The following is a 24,978-nucleotide window of genomic DNA, read 5'->3' as shown; positions in this document are numbered from 1 at the left end:
TTGTAGGAGAAGGAAGGTGTGGCTGGGATGAGGATAGGGTTGGAGGAGATGTGTAAGATGACGGGAATGTGATCAGAGCCTTTAATAGGGCCAGGTGATATGTAGTGTTGAAAGAGAGAGCTGGCTCGGTTTGCCAGAATGATGTCGGGTTTGCCTTGGCCAGTGTGATTGTAGAAGGTGTTGAAGTCTGGGCTGAGGTAAACTAGGTGTTTGTGAAGTTGAGTAATTGGTGACCAAGTTGGTTGTTACTGGTGTGATGAAAGGCAGTGTGTTTGGCATTCATATCAGCTAGTAGGTATGTTGGTGTGTTGGTGTAGTTGAAGACTAAGGAAAGGTCGTGTATGTTGAGAATCGTGTTTGGGCGAGCATAGGTGGTGAAAAAGATAAAGGGGCCAAGGTGGATGTGTATTCTGACCGCAAGACAGTGTTGTTGTATAAAAGGGATTGGGAGAAATTCGTGTTTTATGTTGGATTTGACAAGGATGGCAATCCCATAGTGGGGATCATAGGGGGACTGTAGTGCAGGATAACCATAATGGCGGATATGTTGAGGGGCTTTGAGGCAGGTACTGTTTAGCAAAACAATATCTGGCCTCTCTGCTTCAAGGAGCTCTGCCAGTAGGTGTTTAATTGTAAAGTAAGAACGTACATTGAACTGAATCACCTTAAACATGATTTAATGGTTTCGTCATAGCAAAGTTAATGTCGGGGGAGGAGTTTGGATTAAAGCCCGTGATAGTGGTGCCATCAGTGGATGTGTGTTTGTAGGTGCTACGGACCCGTTTCCTGGAGGGGGAGGAAGAGATGGATCTGTTTTTATGTTCTTTGGTCTGTCTGTCAGAAGTTGGGGCAGGTTTAGGTTTGAGTGGATTTTGTCTGGAGGAGGTGGAGTTGGACCTGGATGAAGTTTTGGTTGTGGTGGAGGAGTGGGTGAAGGTTGATGCAGAGGAAGTGGAAGCTTTGGTAGGGGATGAGGAAGAGGAAGCTATGGTAAGGAATGAGGAAGTGGAAGCTTTGGAAGGGGATGAGGAAGTGGGTAAGGAAGTGGGGGGAGGGGTGGTCGTAGCAGCAGCAGTAGGGGTGTTGGTGGGAAGTGTAGGAGTAGTGAAGAGGGGTAGGGAAGGAGGAGAGCTGGTGGGAGTAGGAAGTGGGGGGGTGGGAGAGGTTGTAAGAGGCTTAGAAGAGAAGCAGGAAGGAGGGATAATTAAAGAGGGAAGATTGTTAGCAGACAAGATTAGGTTAAGGACATGTGAGTAGTCTGATTGGTAAGCTTGTGAGATTACCATCGCGGAGTGGGCAGCAGTGGCGAGTTGACAGTTTCGTAGTCTAGTGTGGGTGTAGGTGTAGAAGAAGTGCTTGTAGTCTGTGTGTTGGTGTTTGATGTGTGTAGAGTAGAAGAGGTAGACCAAGTGCGTGGGGAGGCCCAGGCATTCGGGGTAGGGGAGGGAGGTGTAGGGAAGCGGTTGGGGAGGGAGGGAGGTTGGCTAGCTCTGAGGGACGAAAGAATGTGCTTTCTAGAAGGGCAGGAATTTGCAACTGCAGTGTGTGACCCGCCACAGTTAGAACATTTAAGGGGGAGGTTGCAAGTATTCCAGAAGTGGCCAGTTGCTGAACATCTGGAGCAGACTTGTGTAGATGTGCATGTGTTTTTGTCGTGACCGAATTTGTAGCATTTAAGACATTATGTGATTGGGTGGAAGTTCGGAGCGAAGAGAGAGTTTGGAGGAATGCAGATGGTCTTGGCAAAGATTCCTTGACTGAAGAGTGTAGAGGCGTCAGCAGGAGTAGAACAGCGTATTTTGAGAATGGTAGAGTTTTCGGGTCTGTAAATATCGTCAACAGAGACCTTGTTCTTAGTACTGATATCTTTTATTAAGTCTTCTTTGTCTGTGTCGTAGGCTGTCAGGAGAAAGTAGTCTACGTGTTTAGCAATGACTGTGCTTTTGGCACGGTGCTCAGGAGTCCAAATAATGGTGAAGCCTGCGTTGAGAAGTTTTTGTCTGGTATCGGTTGAGGTGTACGTTTCGTAGGAATGTTTGTCAAGACGGAGTTTGAAGCCTGAGTTGGTTTTGAAGACTTAAAGTTGAGGTACACCAGTGATCTGATATAATAAATTTTCAGGACAGATAGTGGCATCAGGATTAGATAATTTGAGGTTTAGCGAGAAGGAATTGGATTTAGAAGAAGCAGAGGCAGGTGTGGGTGGTTGGGGGAGAGTGGAAGGGGGGTGGGAGGTGGAAGGCAATGAAGGCATCGTCTAACTACGAATAGATGAAATTGGCGGTGACACTCGGCCAAAAAGTGAGAGTACTCAGCTAGGCAAGTACGTGTAAGTAGACACACATACTTGCCTGGTGCAGGACACTGAGGAGGTGAACTGTAGCTTGATGGAGCACTGTATATCCTGAGTGGCGGCGAGACTGGCTGTATGGCGTGCAGTCAACAGGCGAAGAGAATTCAGGCAGCAACAGGCTTCCTGCTCTTGGGTAGGCAACCACCGCTGCACCAATCCTGATGGTAGAGAGGAAGACGAAGGTCCAGCAAGCACTACTCTAAGCAAAGTCTCTCCCAACACAAGGTAATTCGAGAGAGGCGAGATCGTCGATGTGTAAGTGATGTGTTAGGTAATCACACATCACCATTCGAGCTAAGTCACAAACGAGGAAATGTCCTGGGGTGGAAGGTACGTGAGTATTTATAGTCAGGTTCAGAATGTTGAGGTCAGGTGGAGAATGCTGCATCTGATCTACCGGGTGGGGTTATAGAGTCTAAAATCTTGGGTAGCTTGGAAGGGGTATTGGATAAGTTCTGAGCAGACCTTCTGCAGTGTTCCATGTTCTTATGTGGGATAGCGATGAAGAAGTTTCTTGGCAAGTGGTTCAGCTATGTTATAGAAGCCAATGTTCTGGTTGAAATTGTTGGTTATAGAGATAAGCGATGATTCCAGGATTCTTCGGTATTGAGTGTTGTCTTCTGTGACGATAAGTCTTGAGTTTCTGTAGTTAATTAAATGGTTGTGTGAATTGCGATGTTGTACACAGGCATTCCTTGTATCGTCAGTCCTGCTTGCCTATTGGTGTTCTGAAATACGTGTTTGGAGGTCTCTTGATGTTTCGCCCACGTATAATTTGTTGCAGTCATTACAAAGGATGGAAGCTTGTCCTGTCTACTACTGGTGATGTCCTTGATGGTCGTGGTTGTGGAGGTAGATACTTGGAATGAGGTATTGGAAAAGATGTTGGAAACATGTTTGGCAATGGAGTTGGTGGGGAGGACTATGTATCTCTTCTCGGCAGTCTTCTCTGGGTGTGCTGAAGATGTTTAATGTCAGCCGTCTGCAGTCTCTGATGAAGTGACGAGGATAGTGGAGTTTAGAAAATACTTGTTCAATTATAGTGCATTCTTCCTCAAGGAACTCATTGCTGCAGATTCTGAGTGCGCGCAGGAAGAAGCCTATAATTACACCGCGTTTAGTTTTGGTGTCGTGGTGAGAGTAGAAGTGGAGAAGATCGTTTTGGTTGGTTGGTTTTCGATAGAGTTTAAAACGAAGTTCATGGTCAGCTTTGCAGAGAAGAACATCATAACTCCCAGGCGCTTCAACGTTCAAGCTCTCCAAGACAAGCTCAAACAGGTCGAGCCCTCAATCCAGTTCACACTTGAAGAAGAAGTCAGCAACACTCTTCCTTTCCTTGATGTTCTTCTCTGCAAAGCTGACCATGAACTTCATTTTAAAGTCTATCGAAAGCCAACCAACCAAAACGATCTTCTCCACTTCTATTCTCACCACGACACCAAAACTAAACGCGGTGTAATTATAGGCTTCTTCCTGCGTGCACTCAGAATCTGCAGCAATGAGTTCCTTGAGGAGGAATGCACTATAATTGAACAAGTATTTTCTAAACTCCATTATCCTCGTCACTTCATCAGAGACTGCAGACGGCGGGCATTAAGAACCCTTGAAAAAAACTCATCAGGACCCGGCGACTTATTTTGCTTCAGTCTATCTGCTTCACAACCATTTCACTAGTGACTGTGATGTTACATAATTTATCTTCTTCTAGCCCACTATAAAAATTAATTACTGGAATATTGTTAGTGTCTTCCTGTGTAAAAACCGAGAGAAAATAATTATTTAAAATCGAGCACATTTCATTCTCTTTGTCAGTAAGGTGTCCATAGTTATTTTTAAGGGGACCTACCTTATCTCTAACTTTTGTTCTATAGACCTGGAAAAAACTTTTTGGGTTAGTTTTAGAATCCCTAGCAACTTTAATTTCATAGTCCCTTTTAGCTTTTCTTATTCCCTTTTTAATGTCCCTCTTAATGTCAATATACTGATTCATAAGATGACCCTCACCTCTTTTGATACGCCTATAAATTCCTTTCTTATGCCCTAGTAGATATTTCAGCCTATTATTCATCCATTTTGGGTCATTTCTGTTCGATCTAATTTCTTTATACGGGATAAACGTTCTTTGAGCAGCACGTATAGTGTTCAGAAAACTGTCATATTGATAGCTTTCTTCGTTACCCCAGTCAACAGATGATAAGTGTTCTCTAAGCCCACCGTAATATGCTAAGCGAAAATCTGGAACTGTTACTGAGTTATCCCTACTATCGTACTTCCATTCAATGCTAAATGTAATTGATTTTTGGTCACTAGTACCGAGTTCCTCTGAAATTTCTAAATTATTAACAAGGGATACATTGTTTGCCAGAACTAAGTCAAGCAGGTTATTACCCCTTGTAAAGGACCCTCCTTTCTCTTTACCTTTCCTCCTCCTTTCTGTTATTCCGCTAAACCTATTACTGTCCTTGTCAATTAGTGCCACTGGCTTTCCAATATCCACCTCATTTTGCCTATTACTAGTTCTCCTAGTACTCATATTACTACACTGCGGCTTCACTGTTTTCCTGCCAAAACCCATACCACTATTATTCCTAGTTTAAAGACCTAACAGCTCCCTCCACTGCTTTCGCCAGTGCTCCCACCCCACACCTAGATAAGTGAACCTCCATCCCTGGGATACATGTCATTTCTGCCATATAAGAGGTCTCAGTTGTCAATGAATGTTACTGCATTTTCCTTACAGTATTTGTCCAGCCAGCAATTGACACCAATTGATCTGGACAGCCATTCATTTCCAACTCCTCTCCTTGGCAAAATACCACATATGACAGGGTTCCCACCCTTCCTCCTAATTATCTCTATTGCTGACCTATACCTGCTAATCAGGTCATCACTCCTACGTCTGCCAACATCGTTGCCTCCAGCACTGAGACAGATAATAGGATTGCTCCCATTACCTCTCATGATGTCATCCAGACGGCTAACAATATCCTTCATCCCAGCCCCAGGAAAACACACTCTCTGCCTCCTACTCCTATTCTTCAAGCAGAATGCCCTATCCATGTACCTAATCTGGCTATCCCCAACAACAACAATGTTTTTTCCTTCATTGGCGACGTCCGTCGTGATGTTCCCAGTAGTCGACTCACATTCGTCAGGTAGCACTACACCTTCACTTGTGGAATTCGTCAAGACGTTCTCGATGGCTTTCGTTGGAGTTTCTAGGGATGTCTCACTCACGTCAGCCAATGCTTCCTCGGTGCTCGTTGTGACATTCCCAGTAGAACACCCACATTCGTCAGGTAGCACCGAAAATTGGTCGAAAGTTTTCACAGTAGTCTTCTGGGTCCTCATTGCTTCTGCCTCTCCAACAGTCTTCTTGATCCTCTGCTTGATTCCACGTTGCCCGGCCAATTACCAAGCTCCCCTCTTAACCTGGGGGCTCACAACAGGAGGATTACTTCGAATCCTCTTGTTCTCCGTTAATCGCCGTATATCCTGTTTAGCAACCCTAAGCTCTTCTTTCAGCTGCTGGTAAAGTTGCTCAAGAGAGGGCATTCTGGCTCAAATTCACGGAGCACACAAACAGGTCTTCACAGAGCTAAGTACACGTCACCACTGAGCTAAGTACACGTCACCACTGACGAGCTAAGTACACGTCACCACTGCAGGGGTATACATAATCCCTTGTGGAAATAAATGGTATAAAATACCGACACAATGGCAATATAAACACAAATGCAGTATAATGTGATCCTTTATTGACTACGTTTCGCCCACACAGTGGGCTTTTTCAAGTCACAAACAGTTCTGTTTGTGACTTGAAAAAGCCCACTGTGTGGGCGAAACGTAGTCAATAAAGGATCACATTATACTGCATTTGTGTTTATATTGCCATAATCCCTTGTAATGACTGCAACAAGTTATACGTGGGCGAAACATCAAGGGACCTCCAAACACGTATTTCAGAACACCAATACACAAGCAGGACTGACGATACAAGGAATGCCTGTGTACAACATCGCAATTCACACAACCATTTAATTAACTACAGAAACTCAAGACTTATCGCCACAGAAGACAACGCTCAATACCGAAGAATCCTGGAATCATCGCTTATCTCTATAACCAACAATTTCAACCAGAGCAATGACTTCTATAACATAGCTGAACCACTTGCCAAGAAACTTCTTCATCGTTATCCCACATACGAACATAGAACACTGCAGAAGGTCTGCTCACAACTTATCCAATACCCCTTCCAAGCTACCCAAGATTTTATACTCTATAACCCCACCCGGTAGATCATCAGATGCTGCATTCTCCACCTGACCTCTGTGTGACCTTTTCAAATAATGAAAGAAAGGAATACAATATATCAAACTCATGTCATATACCCAGCCTTCCAGAATCAGGGTAAATTTCTTGATAAATTAGACACATGTGCAACTCTCGGGTATCTTTATTGAGGAAACGTTTCGCCACACAGTGGCTTCATCAGTCCATACAAAGGAGAAACTTGAAGAACAGGAGGAGAATGAGGTAATCAGTCCCTCAGCCTTGAGTCGATGTGGTCAGTCCATCAATCTTGAATAGAATACGGCATATCAGCGGAGAAGCAGCTTATAAACCGTAGACAGGAGAGGTGCAGCAGTTGTACGTGGTGTCACATTTGTCCAATGTGGAAGTAGGTCGTGCCCAAGGGTTAGGCAAGTGAAAAATTCCCAAGTATTAAGATCTCAAGTTTCTCCTTTGTATGGACTGATGAAGCCACTGTGTGGCGAAACGTTTCCTCAATAAAGATACCCGAGAGTTGCACATGTGTCTAATTTATCAAGAAATTTACCCTGTATCCTGGAAGGCTGGGTATATGTCATGAGTTTGATATATTGTATTCCTTTCTTTCATTATTTGAAAAGGTCACACAGAATAACAGCAATACATGTCTACAGTATATAAGGAGAAACTTATTTTCTTAAACCACATGACCTGTTATAAACGATTAGAAAAAGCTTAGGGCTGGATTTTTGTATCTTATAATTTCATACTTGACATCTCAGAAACCCTCCTACCCCATATGTGGAGTATGGGGATGATGGTAAGGTGGGGTTGGCACCGACCACTAACCCAGTCTAAGTGTAATCATGGCCTGTGACACCTACGCTACTCTGAGACCTTTTTTCCTTGCTGTTGCTCCCTTGCAACATTGCACAGCTCCTGATGACACACTGAGAAGTGTGAAAGTACTTGAGCTGAAGATTTCCATCCCCCCTCCGTAGCTTTTTCTTATTTTCCGAGAGAAAACAACTATTTAAAATTGAGTACATTTCATTCTCTTTGTCAGTAAGGTGCCCATAGTTATTTTTAAGGGGACCTATCTTATCTCTAACTTTTGTTCTATACACCTGGAAAAAACTTTTGGGGTTAGTTTTCTAATCCCTGGCAACTTTAATTTCATAGTCCCGTTTAGCTTTTCTTATCCTCTTTTTAACGTCCCACTTAATGTCAATATACTGATTCATAAGATGACTCTCACCTCTTTTGATACGCCTATTAATTCCTTTCTTATGGCCTAAAAGATATTTGAGCCTATTATTCATCCATTTTGGATCATTTCTGCTTGATCTAATTTCGTTATATGGGATAAACGTTCTTTGAGCAGCATGTATAGTGTTCAGAAAACTGTCATATTGATAGCTTTCTTCGTTACCCCGGTCAACAGATGATAAGTGTTCTCTAAGCTCAACGTAATCTGCTAAGCGAAAATCTGGAACTGTTGAAAATAAATGGTATAAAATACCGACACAATGGAAACATAAACACATATGCAGTTTAATGTGATCCTTTATTGACAACGTTTCACCCACACAGTGGGCTTTTTCAAGTCACAAACACAGGGACTGACCACCTCAAAACTTTAAGGGTGATGGACTGATTACATCGTCTTCAAGTATCTTCTGCTTCTATCAACTTTTCTGTACTCGACTGAAGAAGCCTACTGTGTAGGCGAAACGTTTCAAAATAAAGATACCTAACTGTTGCACATGTGTCTTACCTAACAGATCTACCTGGGTTGGAAGGTAAGTGAGTATTTATAGTCAGGTTCAGAATGTTGAGGTCAGGTGGAGAATGCTGCATCTGATGATCTACCGGGTGGGGTTATAGAGTATAAAATCTTGGGTAGCTTGGAAAGGGGTATTGGATAAGTTGTGAGCAGACCTTCTGCAGTGTTCTATGTTCTTATGTGGGATGTTGATAAATTAGACACATGTGCAACTCTTGGGTATCTTTATTGAGGAAACGTTTCGCCACACAGTGGCTTCATCAGTCCATACAAAGGAGAATCTTGAAGAACAGGAGGAGAATGAGGTAAACAGTCCCTCAACCTTGAGTCGATGTGGTCAGTCCATCAATCAAGATTGATGGACTGACCACATCGACTCAAGGTTGAGGGACTGATTACCTCATTCTCCTCCTGTTCTTCAAGATTCTCCTTTGTATGGACTGATGAAGCCACTGTGTGGCGAAACGTTTCCTCAATAAAGATACCTAAGAGTTGCACATGTGTCTAATTTATCAACATGTCGGTTCTCTGAACCATTCATCTACAAACTTATGTGGGATAGCGATGAAGAAGTTTCTTGGCAAGTGGTTCAGCTATGTTATAGAAGTCATTGTTCTGGTTGAAATTGTTGGTTATAGAGATAAGCGATGATTCCAGGATTCTTCGGTATTGAGTGTTGTCTTCTGTGGCGATAAGTCTTGAATTTCTGTAGTTAATTAAATGGTTGTGTGAATTGCGATGTTGTACACAGGCATTCCTTGTATCGTCAGTCCTGCTTGTGTATTGGTGTTCTGAAATACGTGTTTGGAGGTCTCTTGATGTTTCGCCCACGTATAATTTGATGGAGTCATTACAAGGGATTATGTATACCCCTGCAGTGTCGGACACTGTCGGACACTGCAACTTCTTGGGATCTTAATACTTGGGAATTCTTCACTTGCCTAACCCTTGGGCACGACCTACTTCCACATTGGACAAATGTGACACCACCTACAACTGCTGCACCTCTCCTGTCTACGGTTTATAAGCTGCTTCTCCGCTCATATGCCGTATTCTGTTCAAGATTGATGGACTGACCACATCGACTCAAGGCTGAGGGACTGATTACCTCATTCTCCTCATGTTCTTCAAGTTTCTCCTTTGTATGGACTGATGAAGCCACTGTGTGGCGAAACGTTTCCTCAATAAAGATACTCGAGAGTTGCACATGTGTCTAATTTATCAATGTGTCGGTTCTGTGAACCATTCATCTACAAATTTCTTGATACCTTTACCCATTAGGGCACCATGCTGCCAAACATCAGGTACCCAGTAACACTGGGCATGTCTCTTGATACGAGCAAATTTGTGGCTGTGAATACTACAGGACTAATTTATTCTGCTTCCTTCTGGAATACCAGTCTTCATGATCAGTGCTCATGTTTAGGCATCCACAGAACAAAGTGGTTTTAAGTAAATTTATCCAGCTTGGATGTAATATTAACGACCAATTTGGCCGTGATATTAATGACTAGCTTGGATGTGATTATATAACGATCAGCTTGGCTGTAATATTAACGACCAGCTTGGCTGTAATATTAACGACCAGCTTGGTTGTAATATTAACGACCAGCTTGGCCGTGATATTTGTGGAAAATACTGTATATTTTCCGAAAATACAGTGTATTTTGTATGTAAATTGATGGAATATATTGTAGGTAACATAAATTAATTTGTAAAAAAATAAAGAACCAGCGAAATTGGTGAGCGTCACTGGTGAGAGTCGCCATTGTTTTGAACTGACCTAGAGAAACGTTAGTGAAAATTGGAAGAATTTTCGTCGCTCTATAGGTTATATTGGGTTTAAAACCTCTCAAATAGGAGCTGAAATTGTTGGAATTGCAGTCCTGCAGAACGTGAGAATTAGGCGACTGGACAGGACTCTATAATTAGATGGAAACAGGGTAACATTGCCACAGCTGAGTGATGTCTATATTTATGTTGAAATTCTGGCCAGTATTTTCTTCATAATTTAGGTAGGGGGTTTGTGTATGACACACCAAGTAATCTCCAGACTAATTGGTGAGTGGTATTAAGATAAATTCTCCTTCAATGTATATGTAGTCATTTATTAAAATTAACATACAGTCCACATATTTATATTAATGTTTTACCAGAATTCCTAGTGATGTATATTTCATTTGAAATTAATATAGGTCCAGAGTAACTTGTGGAGATAGAGATTGTAGTAGGTATCGAAGGGGGACATCTTTTGCGAGCTAGGTGTCCTAAAATTCCTACATGTCTCTGTAGCCTTGATAAAGAATAATTATCTTTGTTATCATTTACTGATATGTATCTTATGAGGTACATCAAGGAAAATTTTAATTTTCCATAATATTAACAACTAGCTTGGATGTGATTATATAACGATGAGCTTGGATGTAATTTTAACGATCAGCTTGGATGTAATATCAACGACCAGTTTGGCTGTGATATAACTACCAGCTCAGTGTTGTCTCAGGAATTCCACTTTTTTCCTTCACTCTTATGCTATAATTATATTGGTTAACAATGGTTTCAGTTCATGCTAATAAACACGTCTTTTTAACTAATTTTATGATGCTGAGCTGAAGTCTTATTCCAACACAAACAGTTTCTGTGAAGCACAACCACATGGTGAACAGTTTCACTCCAAAGTATAGATATTACGAAGAAGAAATATCAAGGCAACCTGAGGATCAGTGTGATGGTCCTGCTGGACGCTGCTGCGCCAGTCGTACTAAACAAGCCATAAGAACATAAGAACATAAGAAAGGAGGAACACTGAAGCAGGCCTGTTGGCCCATACTAGGCAGGTCCTTTACAATCCATCCCGCTAACAAAACATTTGCCCAACCCAATTTTCAATGCTCCCCAAGAAATAAGGTCTGATAACTCTATCCACTCATTTGCAAGTCCCACTCAAATCCAACCTCTCTCACTCAAATATTTATCCAATCTAAATTTGAAGCTACCTAAAGTCCTAGCCTCAATAACCCAAGTAGGTAGACTGTTCCACTCATCAACTACCCTATTTCCAAACCAATACTTTCCTATGTTCTTTCTAAATCTAAACTTGTCTAATTTAAATCCATTCCTGCAGGTTCTCTCTTGGAGAGATATCCTCAAGACCTTATTAATATCCTCTTTATTAATACCTATCTTCCACTTATACACTTCGATCATGTCTCCCCCCATTCTTCGTCTAACAAGTGAATGTAATTTAATAGTCTTCAATCTTTCTTCATAAGGAAGATTTCTAATGCTATGTATTAATTTAGTCATTCTACGCTGAATGTTTTCTAACGAGTTTATGTCCATTCTGTAATATGGAGACCAGAACTGAGCTGCATAATCTAGGTGAGACCTTACTAATGATGTATAAAGCTGCAGTATAACCTCTGGATTTCTGTTGCTTACACTTCTTGATATAAATCCCAATAAACTATTTGCCCTATTACGTACACTTAGGCACTGCTGTCTTGGTTTAAGGTTACTGCTCACCATAACCCCCAAGTCCTTTTCACAATCTGTATGGCTAAGTTCTACATTATTTTATTTATAAGTGCTAGGGTTATGGACACTCCCGAGCTTCAGAACCTTGCATTTATCTGCATTGAACTGCATCTGCCACTTTGCTGACCATGTACTGAGTTTGTCTAAATCCTCCTGAGGTTCCCTGATATCTACGTTTGAATCAATTATCCTACCTATCTTTGTGTCATCGTCGAATTTGCTCATTTCTCTAGTAATTCCCTCATCAAGATCATTGATATATATTATAAACAACAACGGGCCCAAGACTGATCCCTGTGGAACGCCACTGTTACAGATCCCCACTCGGATTTAACCCCATTTATGGACACACACTGCTTCCTGTCTGTGAGCCATGACTCGATCCACGAGAGCACCCTTTCCCCAATGCCATGAGCTGCCACTTTCTTTAACAGTCTCTTGTGCGGAACTCTGTCAAAAGCCTTAGTAAAATCTAAGTAAATAATATCAAATTCTTTATCGTGGTCAACAGCCTCAAAAGCTTTACTGAAGAAAGTTAATAAATTAGCTAGACAAGAACGGCCTCTTGTGAATCCATGCTGAGTATTATTTATCAAGCTATGCTTATCGAGATGGCTTCTTATAATCTCAGCTATAAATGACTCTAGTAATTTGCCTACAATTGAGGTCAGGCTTATTGGGAGGTAATTTGACGGTAACGACCTGTCCCCTGTTTTAAAAATAGGAATTACATTAGCCATCTTCCACATATCAGACACTACACCTGTTTGAAGAGATAAATTAAAAATATTAGTTAATGGTTCACAGAGTTCCATTTTACATTCCTTAAGAACCCTTGAAAAAACCTCATCAGGACCCGGCGACTTATTTTGCTTCAGTCTGTCTATCTGCTTCACAACCATTTCACTAGTGACTGTTATGTTACATAATTTATCTTCTTCAGGCCCACTATAAATATTAATTACTGAAATATTGTTAGTGTCTTCCTGTGTAAAAACCGAGATAAAATAATTATTTAAAATCGAGCACATTTCATTCTCTTTGTCAGTAAGATGCCCATAGTTATTTTTAAGGGGACCTATCTTATCTCTAACTTTCGTTCTATACACCTGGAAAAAACTTTTTGGTTTAGTTTTCGAATCCCTAGCAACTCTAATTTCATAGTCCCTTTTAGCTTTTCTTATCCCCTTTTTTACGTCCCTCTTTATGTCAATATACTGACTCATAAGATGACCCTCACCTCTTTTGATACGCCTATAAATTCCTTTCTTATGCCCTAGTAGATATTTCAGCCTAGTAGGTCATTTATATTTGATCTAATTTCTTTATACGGGATAAACGTTCTTTGAGCAGCATGTATAGTGTTCAGAAAACTGTCATATTGATAGCTCTCTTCGTTACCCCAGTCAACAGATGACAAGTGTTCTCTAAGCTCATTGTAATCTGCTAAGCGAAAATCTGGAACACTTACTGAGTTGTCCCTACTATCATACTTCCATTCGATGCTAAAGGTAATTGATTTGTGATCACTTGTGCCGAGTTCCTCATTAATTTCTAAATTATTAACAAGGGGTTCTTTGTTTGCTAGAACCAAATCAAGAAGGTTATTTCCCCTTGTAGGTTCTGTCACAAACTGCTTCAAAAAACATTCCTGAACTACTTCTAAGAAGTCACTTGATTCTAAATTCCCAGTCAAGATATTCCAATCAATGTGACTAAAGCTAAAGTCCCCTAGAATTACTACATTATCGTGCCTTGTGGCCTTAACAATTTCCTCCCACAGTATTTTCCCTTGTTCCCTATCTAAGTTTGGGGGACGGTATATCACTCCTAAAATCAATTTTTTATGCCCCTCTGAAAATTCTATTCAGACAGACTCTGTATGTGTTACCTCAGACTTAATACCCGTTTTTATGCAACAGTTCAAGTGATCTCGGACATACAGTGCCACCCCACATCACTCCCCGATATTTTTATCTACTTGGAACAATTTAAAACCCTGAATGTGACATTCCGAAGGCATGTCCGGAGTTTTGGAATTAAACCATGTCTCAGTGATTGCAAATACATCAATGTTACCTGCACTAGCAACTAATCTCAACTCATCCATCTTATTCCTAGCACTACGGCTATTAGCATAATATAATTTTAAAGTCCCTCCTTTCCCTTTACCCTTTCTGCTCATAACTGTTTTTTCACTAAACCTATTACTGTCCTTGTTGCCTAGTGCCATTGGCTTTCAAATATCCACTTCATTCTTCCTATTACTAGTTCCCCTAGAACTCATAGTTTACTATACTTGGACTTAACTGTATTTTCGTCAAAACCCATACCACTTACTATTCCTAGTTTAAAGCCCTAACAGCTCCCTCCACTGCCGTTGCCAGTTCCCCCACCCCAGACCTAGATAAGTGAACCCCATCCCTGGCATACATGTCATTTCAGCCATAGGAGAGGTCCCAGTTGTCAATGAATGTTACCGCATTCTCCTTACAGTATTTGTCCTGCCAGCAATTGACACCAATTGTCCTGGACAACCATTCATTTCCAACTCCTCTCCTTGGCAAAATACCACTTATGACAGGGTTCCCACCCTTCTTCCTAATTATCTCTATTGCTGACCTATACTTGCTAATCAGGTCCTCACTCCTACATCTGCCAACATCGTTGCCTCCTGCACTGAGGCAGATAATAGGATTGCTCCCATTACCTTTCATGATGTCATCCAGACGGCTAACAATATCCCCCATCCCAGCCCCAGGAAAACATACCCTGAGCCTCCTCTTCCTGTCCCTAAGACAAAAGGCCCTAACCATAAACTTAACCTGACTGTCTCCAACTAAAACAATGTTCTTACCTTCATTTGTAGAATTTGTCATGACATTCTTGATGGTCTTCATTGGGGTATCAAGGGATGTCTCACTCACGCCTGCCAATGCTCCCTTGGTGCTCGTTGTGACGTTCCCAGTAGACAACCCACATTCGTTTGGTAACACCGAAAATGGGTTGGAAGTCTCCACAGCAATCTTCTGGATCTACGTTATTTACGCCACTCCAACAGACTTCTTGATTTTCAGCTTTGTTCCATGTTGGCCGGCCACTGACCAGGTTTCTCTCTTGACCTGAGGACTCACAACAGGAGGATTACTTCGAATCCTCTTGTTTTCCTCCGTCAGTCGCCGTATCTCAAGCTTAGCAACCCCAAGCTCCTCTTTCAGCTGCTGGTACAGTGACTGGAACGATACACAAATAACCCGCACATAGAAGAGAGGAGCTTACGTCGACGTTTCGGTCCGACTTGGACTATTTATAAAGTCACACACTGAGAAGGATTATGTCTGTCATTACATGTATCACACTTAGTAGTTATGGATAATATAATTCCTATCATCGTTAAATAACATATCTCGTGATTCTTCAATCTTTATGAGCCAAAATATTGATCATAAAATTAAAAAATAACTTACCATAACAACCTTATAATTATCTTCCACAGGTCTGCCAGATTTGTCACAATGGATCATTCTTAACATCCAAGAATCCGGCTTTTACAGAGTTAATTACGACAAAGTCACCTGGCAGCTCCTGAATAATCAACTGGCTACTGACCACAAGATTATACACTTGGTCAATCGTGCCCAGATACTGGACGATGTCTTCAACTTGGCCACAGCAGGTAAGCGTCTTCCTAATTTATTTCCGTTTGGATATTACTTTTTTTTTTTACCTAAATGAGTTACGATTATTTTTATGTATTTTTTGTTTCGAAAATGTTTCCTTCGGTTTATTTTATTAATATTTTCTACTAGATAAGTATGATTTTTTCCATTACTTCACACTTTCGTTTAAGTGACAACTTGAAAATATTTGTTTTTTCATGAAATCTTATTGATACCATAGATTTAACCTCCTTGTTATTTACAGTTCATATGTAATTTCCTTCTTGTAATAAATACTTTTCTCCAACTTGCGTGCAGGTGTAGTGGACTACGGCACAGCGCTCGCCACATCTGTTTACTTACAAAGAGAGGAAGACTTCGTCCCGTGGAAAGTTGCTCTTACGTCATTTACTTACTTAATGAACATGTTTGAACGTACTGCTGGCTATGGAGCTCTCAGGGTAGGTTAACAAAACACGTTTAAATCTTCATACTTAGTATATAATAATGTTATCGAATGGCATGGGGAACTCGTCAAATTCTTCTTCCATTGACGCTATTTGTGAGTAACTAAAACCTGATTCATATACAAATGCTCTGAATTGTTTCAAATATTGTTTTAATTATCCTGCCATCTTGGATAAGACCAGAGTCTGGCAGGATAAACATTGGGTGTCTGCTCTTATAATATTCAGTCTAGCTGGCAATATTATCTGGGACACTAAGCGTCTCCTGCCTCCCTACCTTATTCTTAGCAAGAAAGTTCCTCCGAAAGAATGTTGGGAAATCCTACAGATTTCAAGAATACTGCAAGCTGCATATATATATATATATATATATATATACGTATATATATATATATATATATATATATATATATATATATATATATATATATATATATATATATATATATATATATATATATATAATATGCAAAACAGCCACTGTGAAAGAATAGAGAAATTCCAAGCGCTTTCGTGACTACTCACATTATCAAGGAACAATAAAAGTAATGCATCAGAGGAAGGCATATGAAGGGTCTAGACCACACCTCATTACCACATTCCACAACAAAGCAACACCTGACGTGCGACTCATAAGAAAGGGAACACTGCAGCAGGCTCGCTGGCCCAACTAGACAGGTCCTTCACACAACCCACAAACAAACTATTCTACCCAAGAACTAAGAATTTTTAAATTTATTATTTGTCCAATGTATTATTAAATTCTTCCCAAATTCTATTAATTATAAATGGATCTAATTCATATAAACCAAAGGAAACATTCATATTATTGTCAAAACTGCTTTTTATGAAACAAAAAACAACAACATAGATTTAGTTTCTTATCTGAAGAACTCGTTAATTATGATTTACCATTGCCAGTTCCTACTATCATTAAACTTATTAAACTTTGCATTGTTGATGCAAAATTTGTATTTAATGATAAGTTTTACACTCAGAAGTTTGGTATGGCAATGGGAAATCCTCTTTCACCTGTTCTTAGTAACCTATACATGGATTTTTTTGAAACAAGATTGCTTAGCACAATCCTCCCTAATAGAGCTAAATGGTTGTTGTGATAGAAACACAGGCCTTATCTCTAGGCTTTATTGAACATAGAATCTTCATAGTACTTCTGCAACAACAAAATATAATGACTAGTACATCTAATAATGGCTTCTACAGGGATGGTGATGTCTTGCATATGTCAAGAGAAAAGTTATAACTACAGGCCACATATTTAAACTCACCATGTAATCTGCATCGGTGATAAATGGATAAAGTAGGAGAGAATCACACACCATATGTTGGTGCCCATGACGCACGCCAAACTGTTGTTGTTGTTAAGGGCCCCTAGAGGTGGTGCAGTATTATCCTGCTGCTGCTCCCCACAGGACCAGTATCACTACAATCTCCCCCTTCTAAAATATCAGAGACAGTAATCTCCCAAACTGTTAGGTGGGCGACGTACACGTCCCGACCTTCGTAGCCCTTGAGCCTCTTCACCAGGTTCGATATTTTCCAGCGGGGTTTGATTAACTGCTGGAGCAGAATCCTCTATTTCCATAGGGGTAGTCTCAAGGGGCTTTCCAGGAGAAAACGAAGCATCTTTCACATCTATTGGTGTATCTTGAGATTCCACACTAATAGGGATTTCAACTGGGGCTAAATGTCTTGTAGATACTGTAGTCTCTTCACCATTTTGGTAGCGAATGTGGGCGTAATGTGGATTAGCTTGCAGGAGCTCTACCTCTTCCACTAAAGGATCCGTCTTGTTCATCCTACGGTGACTCTTCAGGAGAACGGGTCCAGGATGACATAACCAAGTGGGCACGGAGGCTCCCGTAGAGGAACGACGTGAATAGTTGAGGAGTCTTTCATGAGGGGTTGCATTAGTAGCTGTGCACAGCAGTGATCTAATAGAGTGAAGTGCATCAGGTAGGACAGTTTGCCAGTGTTGAACAGGTAGATTGCGCGACTTTAATGTCATTGTAACTGCCTTCCATATAGTACCATTGAACCGCTCCACTTGACCATTGCCTTGAGGGTTGTAGCTTGTTGTTCTCCTGCAGGCAATACCTTTGCTAGCCAAAAACTCCTGAAGTTCGTTACTCATGAACGAGGATCCCCTGTCTGAATGGATATAAGCTGGCATACCAAAAATAGAGAACAACTGTGAAAGACAACTAATAACAGTTGAAGCAGCCATATTTGCACAGGGGAATACAAAGGGAAACCTTGAATATTCATCTACTATGTTAAGGAAATACCTATTCTGATTTGTGCTTGGTAGAGGTCCTTTGAAATCTATATTCAATCTTTCGAAAGGCTGGGTGGATTTTATGAGATGAGTCTTCTCTGGCTGATGAAAGTTTGGCTTGCACTCTGCACATACTCTGCATGCTCTGATCACTTGTCGCACATCTTCCACTGAGTAGGGCATGTTCTTTGATTTGACAAAATGGTACAGGCGTGTAACTCCTGGGTGACACAAAGCCTTGTGGAGAGCTGAGAGTGATTGCAAATCATGACATGCTGCTCCACAGTGGGACCTAGAGAATGCATCAGGTGAGATGTTCTCTTGACCCGGTCGGTACAGAATATCAAAGTCATAACACGATAGTTCCATCCTCCAGCGTAATATCTTGTCATTCTTTATCCTACTTTTGTGCCTCTTGTCGAACATATACATCACGGACCGTTGGTCAGTCCTTATGGTGAAATGTCTACCAGTTAAATAATGCCTCCAGTGGCGAACTGCTTCTATGATGGCCTGGGCTTCCTTTTCTACACCAGCATAACATTTCTCTGATCCTTGAAAAGTTCTCGAAAAGAAGGCTACTGGTCGTCCTGCCTGAGATAAGACTGCAGCAATGGCAATGTCAGATGCATCCGTTTCCACTTCGAATGGTAGGGACTCATCAATGGCTTGAACTACTGAGTTTTCAATGTCCTGTTTGAGAGTATGGAAAGCGGCTTCTGCTTCCTTTGTCACAGGAAATGTGGTAGCACTCAATGGGCGGACTTTACTTGAATAGTTGTAGATCCATTGTGAGTAATAAGCAAAGAGACCAAGAGTTCTTCGGAGTGACTTTTTGTCTTGAGGCATTGGAAGTTCCCGTAGAGGTCGTAGTCGTTCAGGGTCTGGGAATATTGAACCTCCTTCCACTACATAACCAAGGATGCTAAGCCTTTTAGTTGAAAAAGTGCACTTTTCCTCATTGTAACTGATATTTTTCTTCTTGGCGGCTTCCAAAAACTTATCAAGGTTTGCATCATGTTCCTCCTGGGTCTTGCCACAAATGGTAACATTATCTAAATACGCGTAAGTTCCCATGAGTTGCTCTTCCTGAATGAGTGAATCCATAATTCGTTGGAAGCAGGCTACCCCATTGGTGACTCCAAAAGGGACTCTGGTAAACTGATACAGGCCATCACTAGCCTGAAACGCTGTGTATGGTTTATCTTCATTCCTTATAGGGACTTGATGATAGGCACTCTGCAGATCAATTGTGCTAAACACGTAGTACTGAGCAATTTTGTTCACTGTATCGTCAATTCGAGGTAGAGGGTACCCATCAAGAAGTGTAAATTTGTTGATTGTCTCAGAGTAATCGATAGCCAGTCTCCGTTTCCTATAACCATCTTTAACAACAACAACCTGTGCACGCCAAGGGGAATCACTCGGTTCTATAATACCCTCCTTCAGCAGCCTCTGAGTTTCTTTCTCAATGAACATCCGATCCTCATAAGAATAGCGGCGTGACTTAGCTGATATAGGATGGCAATCCGCGGTAAGATTTGCAAACAGCTTTGGTGGGTCTACCCTTAAAGTGCTAAGCCCACAGACAACAAGAGGAGGCAGTTCACCTCCATATGTTAAGGTGACACTACCATGCAGCTTCTGAAAGTCCTGACCAAGGATAACATCAGAGCACAGTTGTGGCAGAATAGCTAAATGTACATCTTGATAATCCTTTCCATTAACTCTGAGATTTACCTTACAAAACCCTAAGGTCTGAATAGAGAGAGATGTTGATGCCATGGAAACGGTACCTGATGAGTGATGTAGAGTCAAGGAGAGCCGTTTAACTAAGTCAAGGTTGATGAAACTCTCTGAGCTGCCACTATCAATAAGACCATCTACTTCTGTTCCTTTGATGAATACTTTCACAACTGCCTTTGACAGTGAATTTGGAGTAGCCGCAGAAGTCACTGTTGCTAGAGTCGCATGATCACTGGAATGTGTGGAGGCACTAGCTCTTGTTGATGCATTAGCACGACATACTTTAGCAAAGTGACCTTTCTTGTGGCATTTATGGCACATTGCTTCACGAGCAGGACACTTTGGACGTGGATGTCTTGAAAAACCACAAAAGAAACACACCGTACCTGCTGCTGCTGTCACTGAGGCAGGTTCCCCAGTAACTTCATTGCAAGAGTCTTGGTCAGGAATTGCAGCACTTACCACTCGAGAAGGCTGAGTGGTACTGTATACTTCAGAATTCTTCTGGGCTGAATCTAGAGCTCTTGCCTGGTCAAAGGCAGCGGCTAAGTCGAGAGTTTTATTCTCCAATAAACGCTGCCTTATTATTGGTGATTGCAGGCCACTGATAAAAGCATCCCTGATGGACTCTTCACAATACTGAGCAGCTGTCACTGCTTGGAAGTGACAGTCCTTACCTAAAATTTTCAGTGCTTGAAAGTATTCCTCTAAGGACTCATCAATCTGCTGGCGGCGAGTTGCAAGGCGATAGCGTGCAAAGATTTCATTTGTAGGTTTAATATACTGAGACTTGAGGGTTTTGATAGCCTCTTCGTAGGTATTACACTCAGAAATAGCCTCATATATCTTAGGTGACACAAAATTGATGAGCAGACTTAGTTTATCTAGATCTTCTTTAGGAAGGGCTCCCAAGAAGTTTTCGAAAGTCTTAAACCAGTGCTTCCATTCCTGAGCAGCCGTTGATAAGCTGGGGTCACAGTCTAGCCTCTCCGGTTTCAGTAAACGCTCCATGTTGTGATGTAGTCTAGCGCAGGATCACCACCAGGTAGCCCAGGATTCTATGTTCAATAAATTGTTGTGATAGAAACACAGGCCTTATCTCTAGGCTTTATTGAACATAGAATCTTCATAGTACTTCTGCAACAACAAAATATAATGACTAGTACATCTAATAATGGCTTCTACAGGGATGGTGATGTCTTGCATATGTCAAGAGAAAAGTTATAACTACAGGCCACATATTTAAACTCACCATGTAATCTGCATCGGTGATAAATGGATAAAGTAGGAGAGAATCACACACCATATGTTGGTGCCCATGACGCACGCCAAACTGTTGTTGTTGTTAAGGGCCCCTAGAGGTGGTGCAGTATTATCCTGCTGCTGCTCCCCACAGGACCAGTATCACTACAATGGTTCAGATATGCTGATGATATTTTGTCTTATGCCCAAAAATGTAGATATACACCACTTCCTTGGTAAATTAAATAGCTTAGCCCATTCTATAAACTTTACTGTTGAGTTTGAAGAAAATAACTCATTGCCTTTTCTTGATGTTTTAATTATTAAGGGTAATAATGAATTCAAATTTAAAATTTACAGAAAACCTCCAAATAACTGTTCCTATGTCTACTATTATTCTTCACATCAAGATAGAGTTAAACTGTCTGTTTTCTCATCAATGTTTTTGAGAGCTTTACGTATTTGTAGTCCAGAGTTCATAGATGAGGAAATTTCCAAAATTTATGAAATAGCTAATGATCTGAAATACCAAAGAAACGTAAATGATAAATCTTTTAAAGCTGCTAGAAATACTTTTTACAATCCAAAAAAAGGCAACCAGCCTTATTCAACTAAAAATATGTTTGTTCTCCCTTACCATGAAAACTTGGTTGATATGCCTTCTCTTCTTAAGACTTTTAATATCAGTTGTATTTAAAAATATTGATACAGTAAAAAAAACTTTTGATAAAGAATTCCCCCCAAAATGCTAATGGATGTGTCTATAAGATTCCTTGTAAAAATTGCAATAAAGTTTATTACGGTCAAACTGGTAAAAATCTCGATCTAAGCTTAAAACAACATAAATATAGCATTAGAAATGGACAAGATTCTAATCCTCTTTTTATTCATGTGAGAGATTTTAACCATCCAATTGATTTTCAAAAAGTTGAGAAAGTTGTATCAAGCAAGTCCATGGTCGACAGGAATATAAGAACATAAGAAAGGAGGAACACTGCAGCAGGCCTGTTGGCCCATATTAGGCAGGTCCTTTACAATCCATCCCACTAACAAAACATTTACCCAACCCAATTTTCAATGCTTCCCAAGAACTAAGATCTGATAACTCTATCCACTCATTTGCAAGTCCCACTCAAATCCAACCCCTCCCACTCATATATTTATCCAACCTAAATTTGAAGCTACCTAAAGTCCTAGCCTCAATCACCCAACTAGGTAGACTGTTCCACTCATCAACTACCCTATTTCCAAACCAATACATTCCTATGTCCTTTCTAAATCTAAACTTGTCTAATTTAAATCCATTACTGCAGGTTCTCTCTTGGAGAGATATCCTCAAGACCTTATTAATATCCCCTTTATTAATACCTATCTTCCACTTATACACTTCGATCAGGTCTCCCCTCATTCTTCGTCTACCAAGTGAATGTAATTTAAGAGTCTTCAATCTTTCTTCATAAGGAAGATTTTTAATGCTATGTATTAATTTAGTCATTCTATGCTGAATGTTTTCTAACGAGTTTATGTCCATTCTGTAATATGGAGACCAGAACTGAGCTGCATAATCTAGGTGAGGCCTTACTAATGATGTATAAAGCTGCAGTATGACCTCTGGACTTCTGTTGCTTACACTTCTTGATATAAATCCCAATAATCTATTTGCCTTATTACGTATGCTTAGTTATTGCTGTCTTGGTTTAAGGTCGCTGCTCACCATAACCCCCAAGTCCTTTTCGCAATCTATATGGCTAAGTTCTTGTAGATGAATGCTTCATAGAACCGACATGTTGATAAATTTAGACACATGTGCAACTCTTGGGTATGTAGAGTAAAAGGACACAAGTGCAACTAATGTGACATTTATTGTGGCAACGTTTCGCTCTCCAGGAGCTTTATCAAGCTTTATCAAGGTAGTTGCCCGGTGGCCTGGTGGCTAAAGCTCCCGCTTCACACACGGAGGGCCCGGGTTCGATTCCCGGCGGGTGGAAACATTCGACACGTTTCCTTACACCTGTTGTCCTGTTCACCTAGCAGCAAATAGGTACCTGGGTGTTAGTCGACTGGTGTGGGTCGTATCCTGGGGGACAAGATTAAGGACCCCAATGGAAATAAGTTAGACAGTCCTCGATGACGCACTGACTTTCTTGGGTTATCCTGGGTGGCTAACCCTCCGGGGTTAAAAATCCGAACGAAATCTTATCTTATCTTATCTTAAAGCTCCTGGAGAGCGAAACGTTGCCACAATAAATGTCACATTAGTTGCACTTGTGTCCTTTTACTTTACATATTGTCGGTAATTCTACCAACTTTATTACAACTCTTGGGTATCTTTATTAAGGAAACGTTTCGCCACACAGTGGCTTCATCAGTCCATACACAGGAGAAACTTGAAGAACAGGAGGAGAATGAGGTAATCAGTCCCTCAACCTTGAGTCGATGTGGTCAATCCATCAATCTTGAATAGAATACGGCATATGAGCGGAGAAGCAGCTTATAAACCGTAGACAGGAGAGGTGCAGCAGTCGTAGGTGGCGTCACATTTGCCCAATGTGGAAGTAGGTCGTGCCCAAAGGTTAGGCAAGCGAAGAATTCCCAAGTATTAAGATCCCAAGAAGTTGCAGTGTCTGACAGGATTGATGAAATTAAGACACATGTGCAACATCTGGGTATCTTTATTGTAGACGTTTCGCCATCCAGTGGTTTTATCAATACAAATACCAGGACATAACTTGAAAATAGTAGAACTATACAGAAGATGAGGTAATCAGTCCCTCAACCTAGGAGTAGGTGCGAAGAGCACCGTAGTCGTGGAGATTCTGAAGTAGAAGCTTGTTGTTGTTGTAGGTTTGCCGGTACTTCCGGCCCGGGTCTTCTCCAGATGGCGACCCGGCGGTGGCCTCCCGGGCGGGGGGTGTCGTTCATCTTCTTTCTTATGTATTCTTTCTTGGGGCCCTCCGGTTGGAGGGTGACTTCTGTCTTGCGGTGACTCCCCAAGTGGGAAGTATCTTCTCGTTTAGCATCTTCAGCAGCATAGGAGGGCGGAGGCAGCAATTACAGGGTTCTTTTTGGAGCCACACCCCAGCTTTAGCAGGCAGCAAAGTGCTGGGGAAACTTGCCTTCACGATGATTGATCATTGACAGTCCTGCTAGATGAGGGTACCGTCTTCGGCAGCCCCATTCTGGCGAGTCCTGAATTTCTTCCTTGTGTTGTAGTCGAGTGCCACAAAGCGGTGACTTTTTGAGAGGAGGTTGATCAGAGGTTCAGTGGTGAATGATCGAGTTGAGTCGCAGGTGAACTTGACTGTCCCGTTGTGGAGGCGTTGAATAATTTCTGGAGTGTACATTGCGTTCTCATTCTGGTTGGTTGTGTAGAAGTATACACCAGGCAAGCAATGGACTTCTTGTGAAGGAGTGGCGGTAGTACGTAGGGATGCATCCCAAGGCTCTTGTGTTTTAACCTTCTTGGCTGGCGGCTGAAACATTTGAGGTGAGGCGTCTGAATGGTCCGTTGTGACGGAGGTGGAAGCAGGTGCTGGTGGACTCATTGGTGGAATCGGTCGGCGTCTCAGTGGTCTCTGATTGGTCCATCTCTGTGTCGGGAGGAAGGTGTGTTA

The 24,978-nt window shown here is 41.3% G+C and overlaps 1 protein-coding gene across 1 annotated transcript in view; it reads left to right on the top strand.

Annotated features, from left to right (window-relative positions):
- The window catches only part of LOC128689928 (aminopeptidase N-like), a 159,064-nt gene that overhangs the window by 103,357 nt on the left and 30,729 nt on the right, over positions 1–24,978 (top strand). Inside the window, exons 12-13 of the mRNA XM_070088674.1 lie at positions 15,448–15,627; positions 15,929–16,071. Of these exons, the coding sequence (XP_069944775.1) occupies positions 15,448–15,627; positions 15,929–16,071 (323 nt within the window). The remainder of the gene's footprint in view (positions 1–15,447; positions 15,628–15,928; positions 16,072–24,978) is intronic.

This window comes from Cherax quadricarinatus, chromosome 25, assembly GCF_038502225.1.
Source record: "Cherax quadricarinatus isolate ZL_2023a chromosome 25, ASM3850222v1, whole genome shotgun sequence".
NCBI lineage: Eukaryota > Metazoa > Arthropoda > Malacostraca > Decapoda > Parastacidae > Cherax > Cherax quadricarinatus.
Note: the sequence above shows the minus strand (reverse complement) of the source record. Positions and strands in the feature narration are given on the sequence as shown.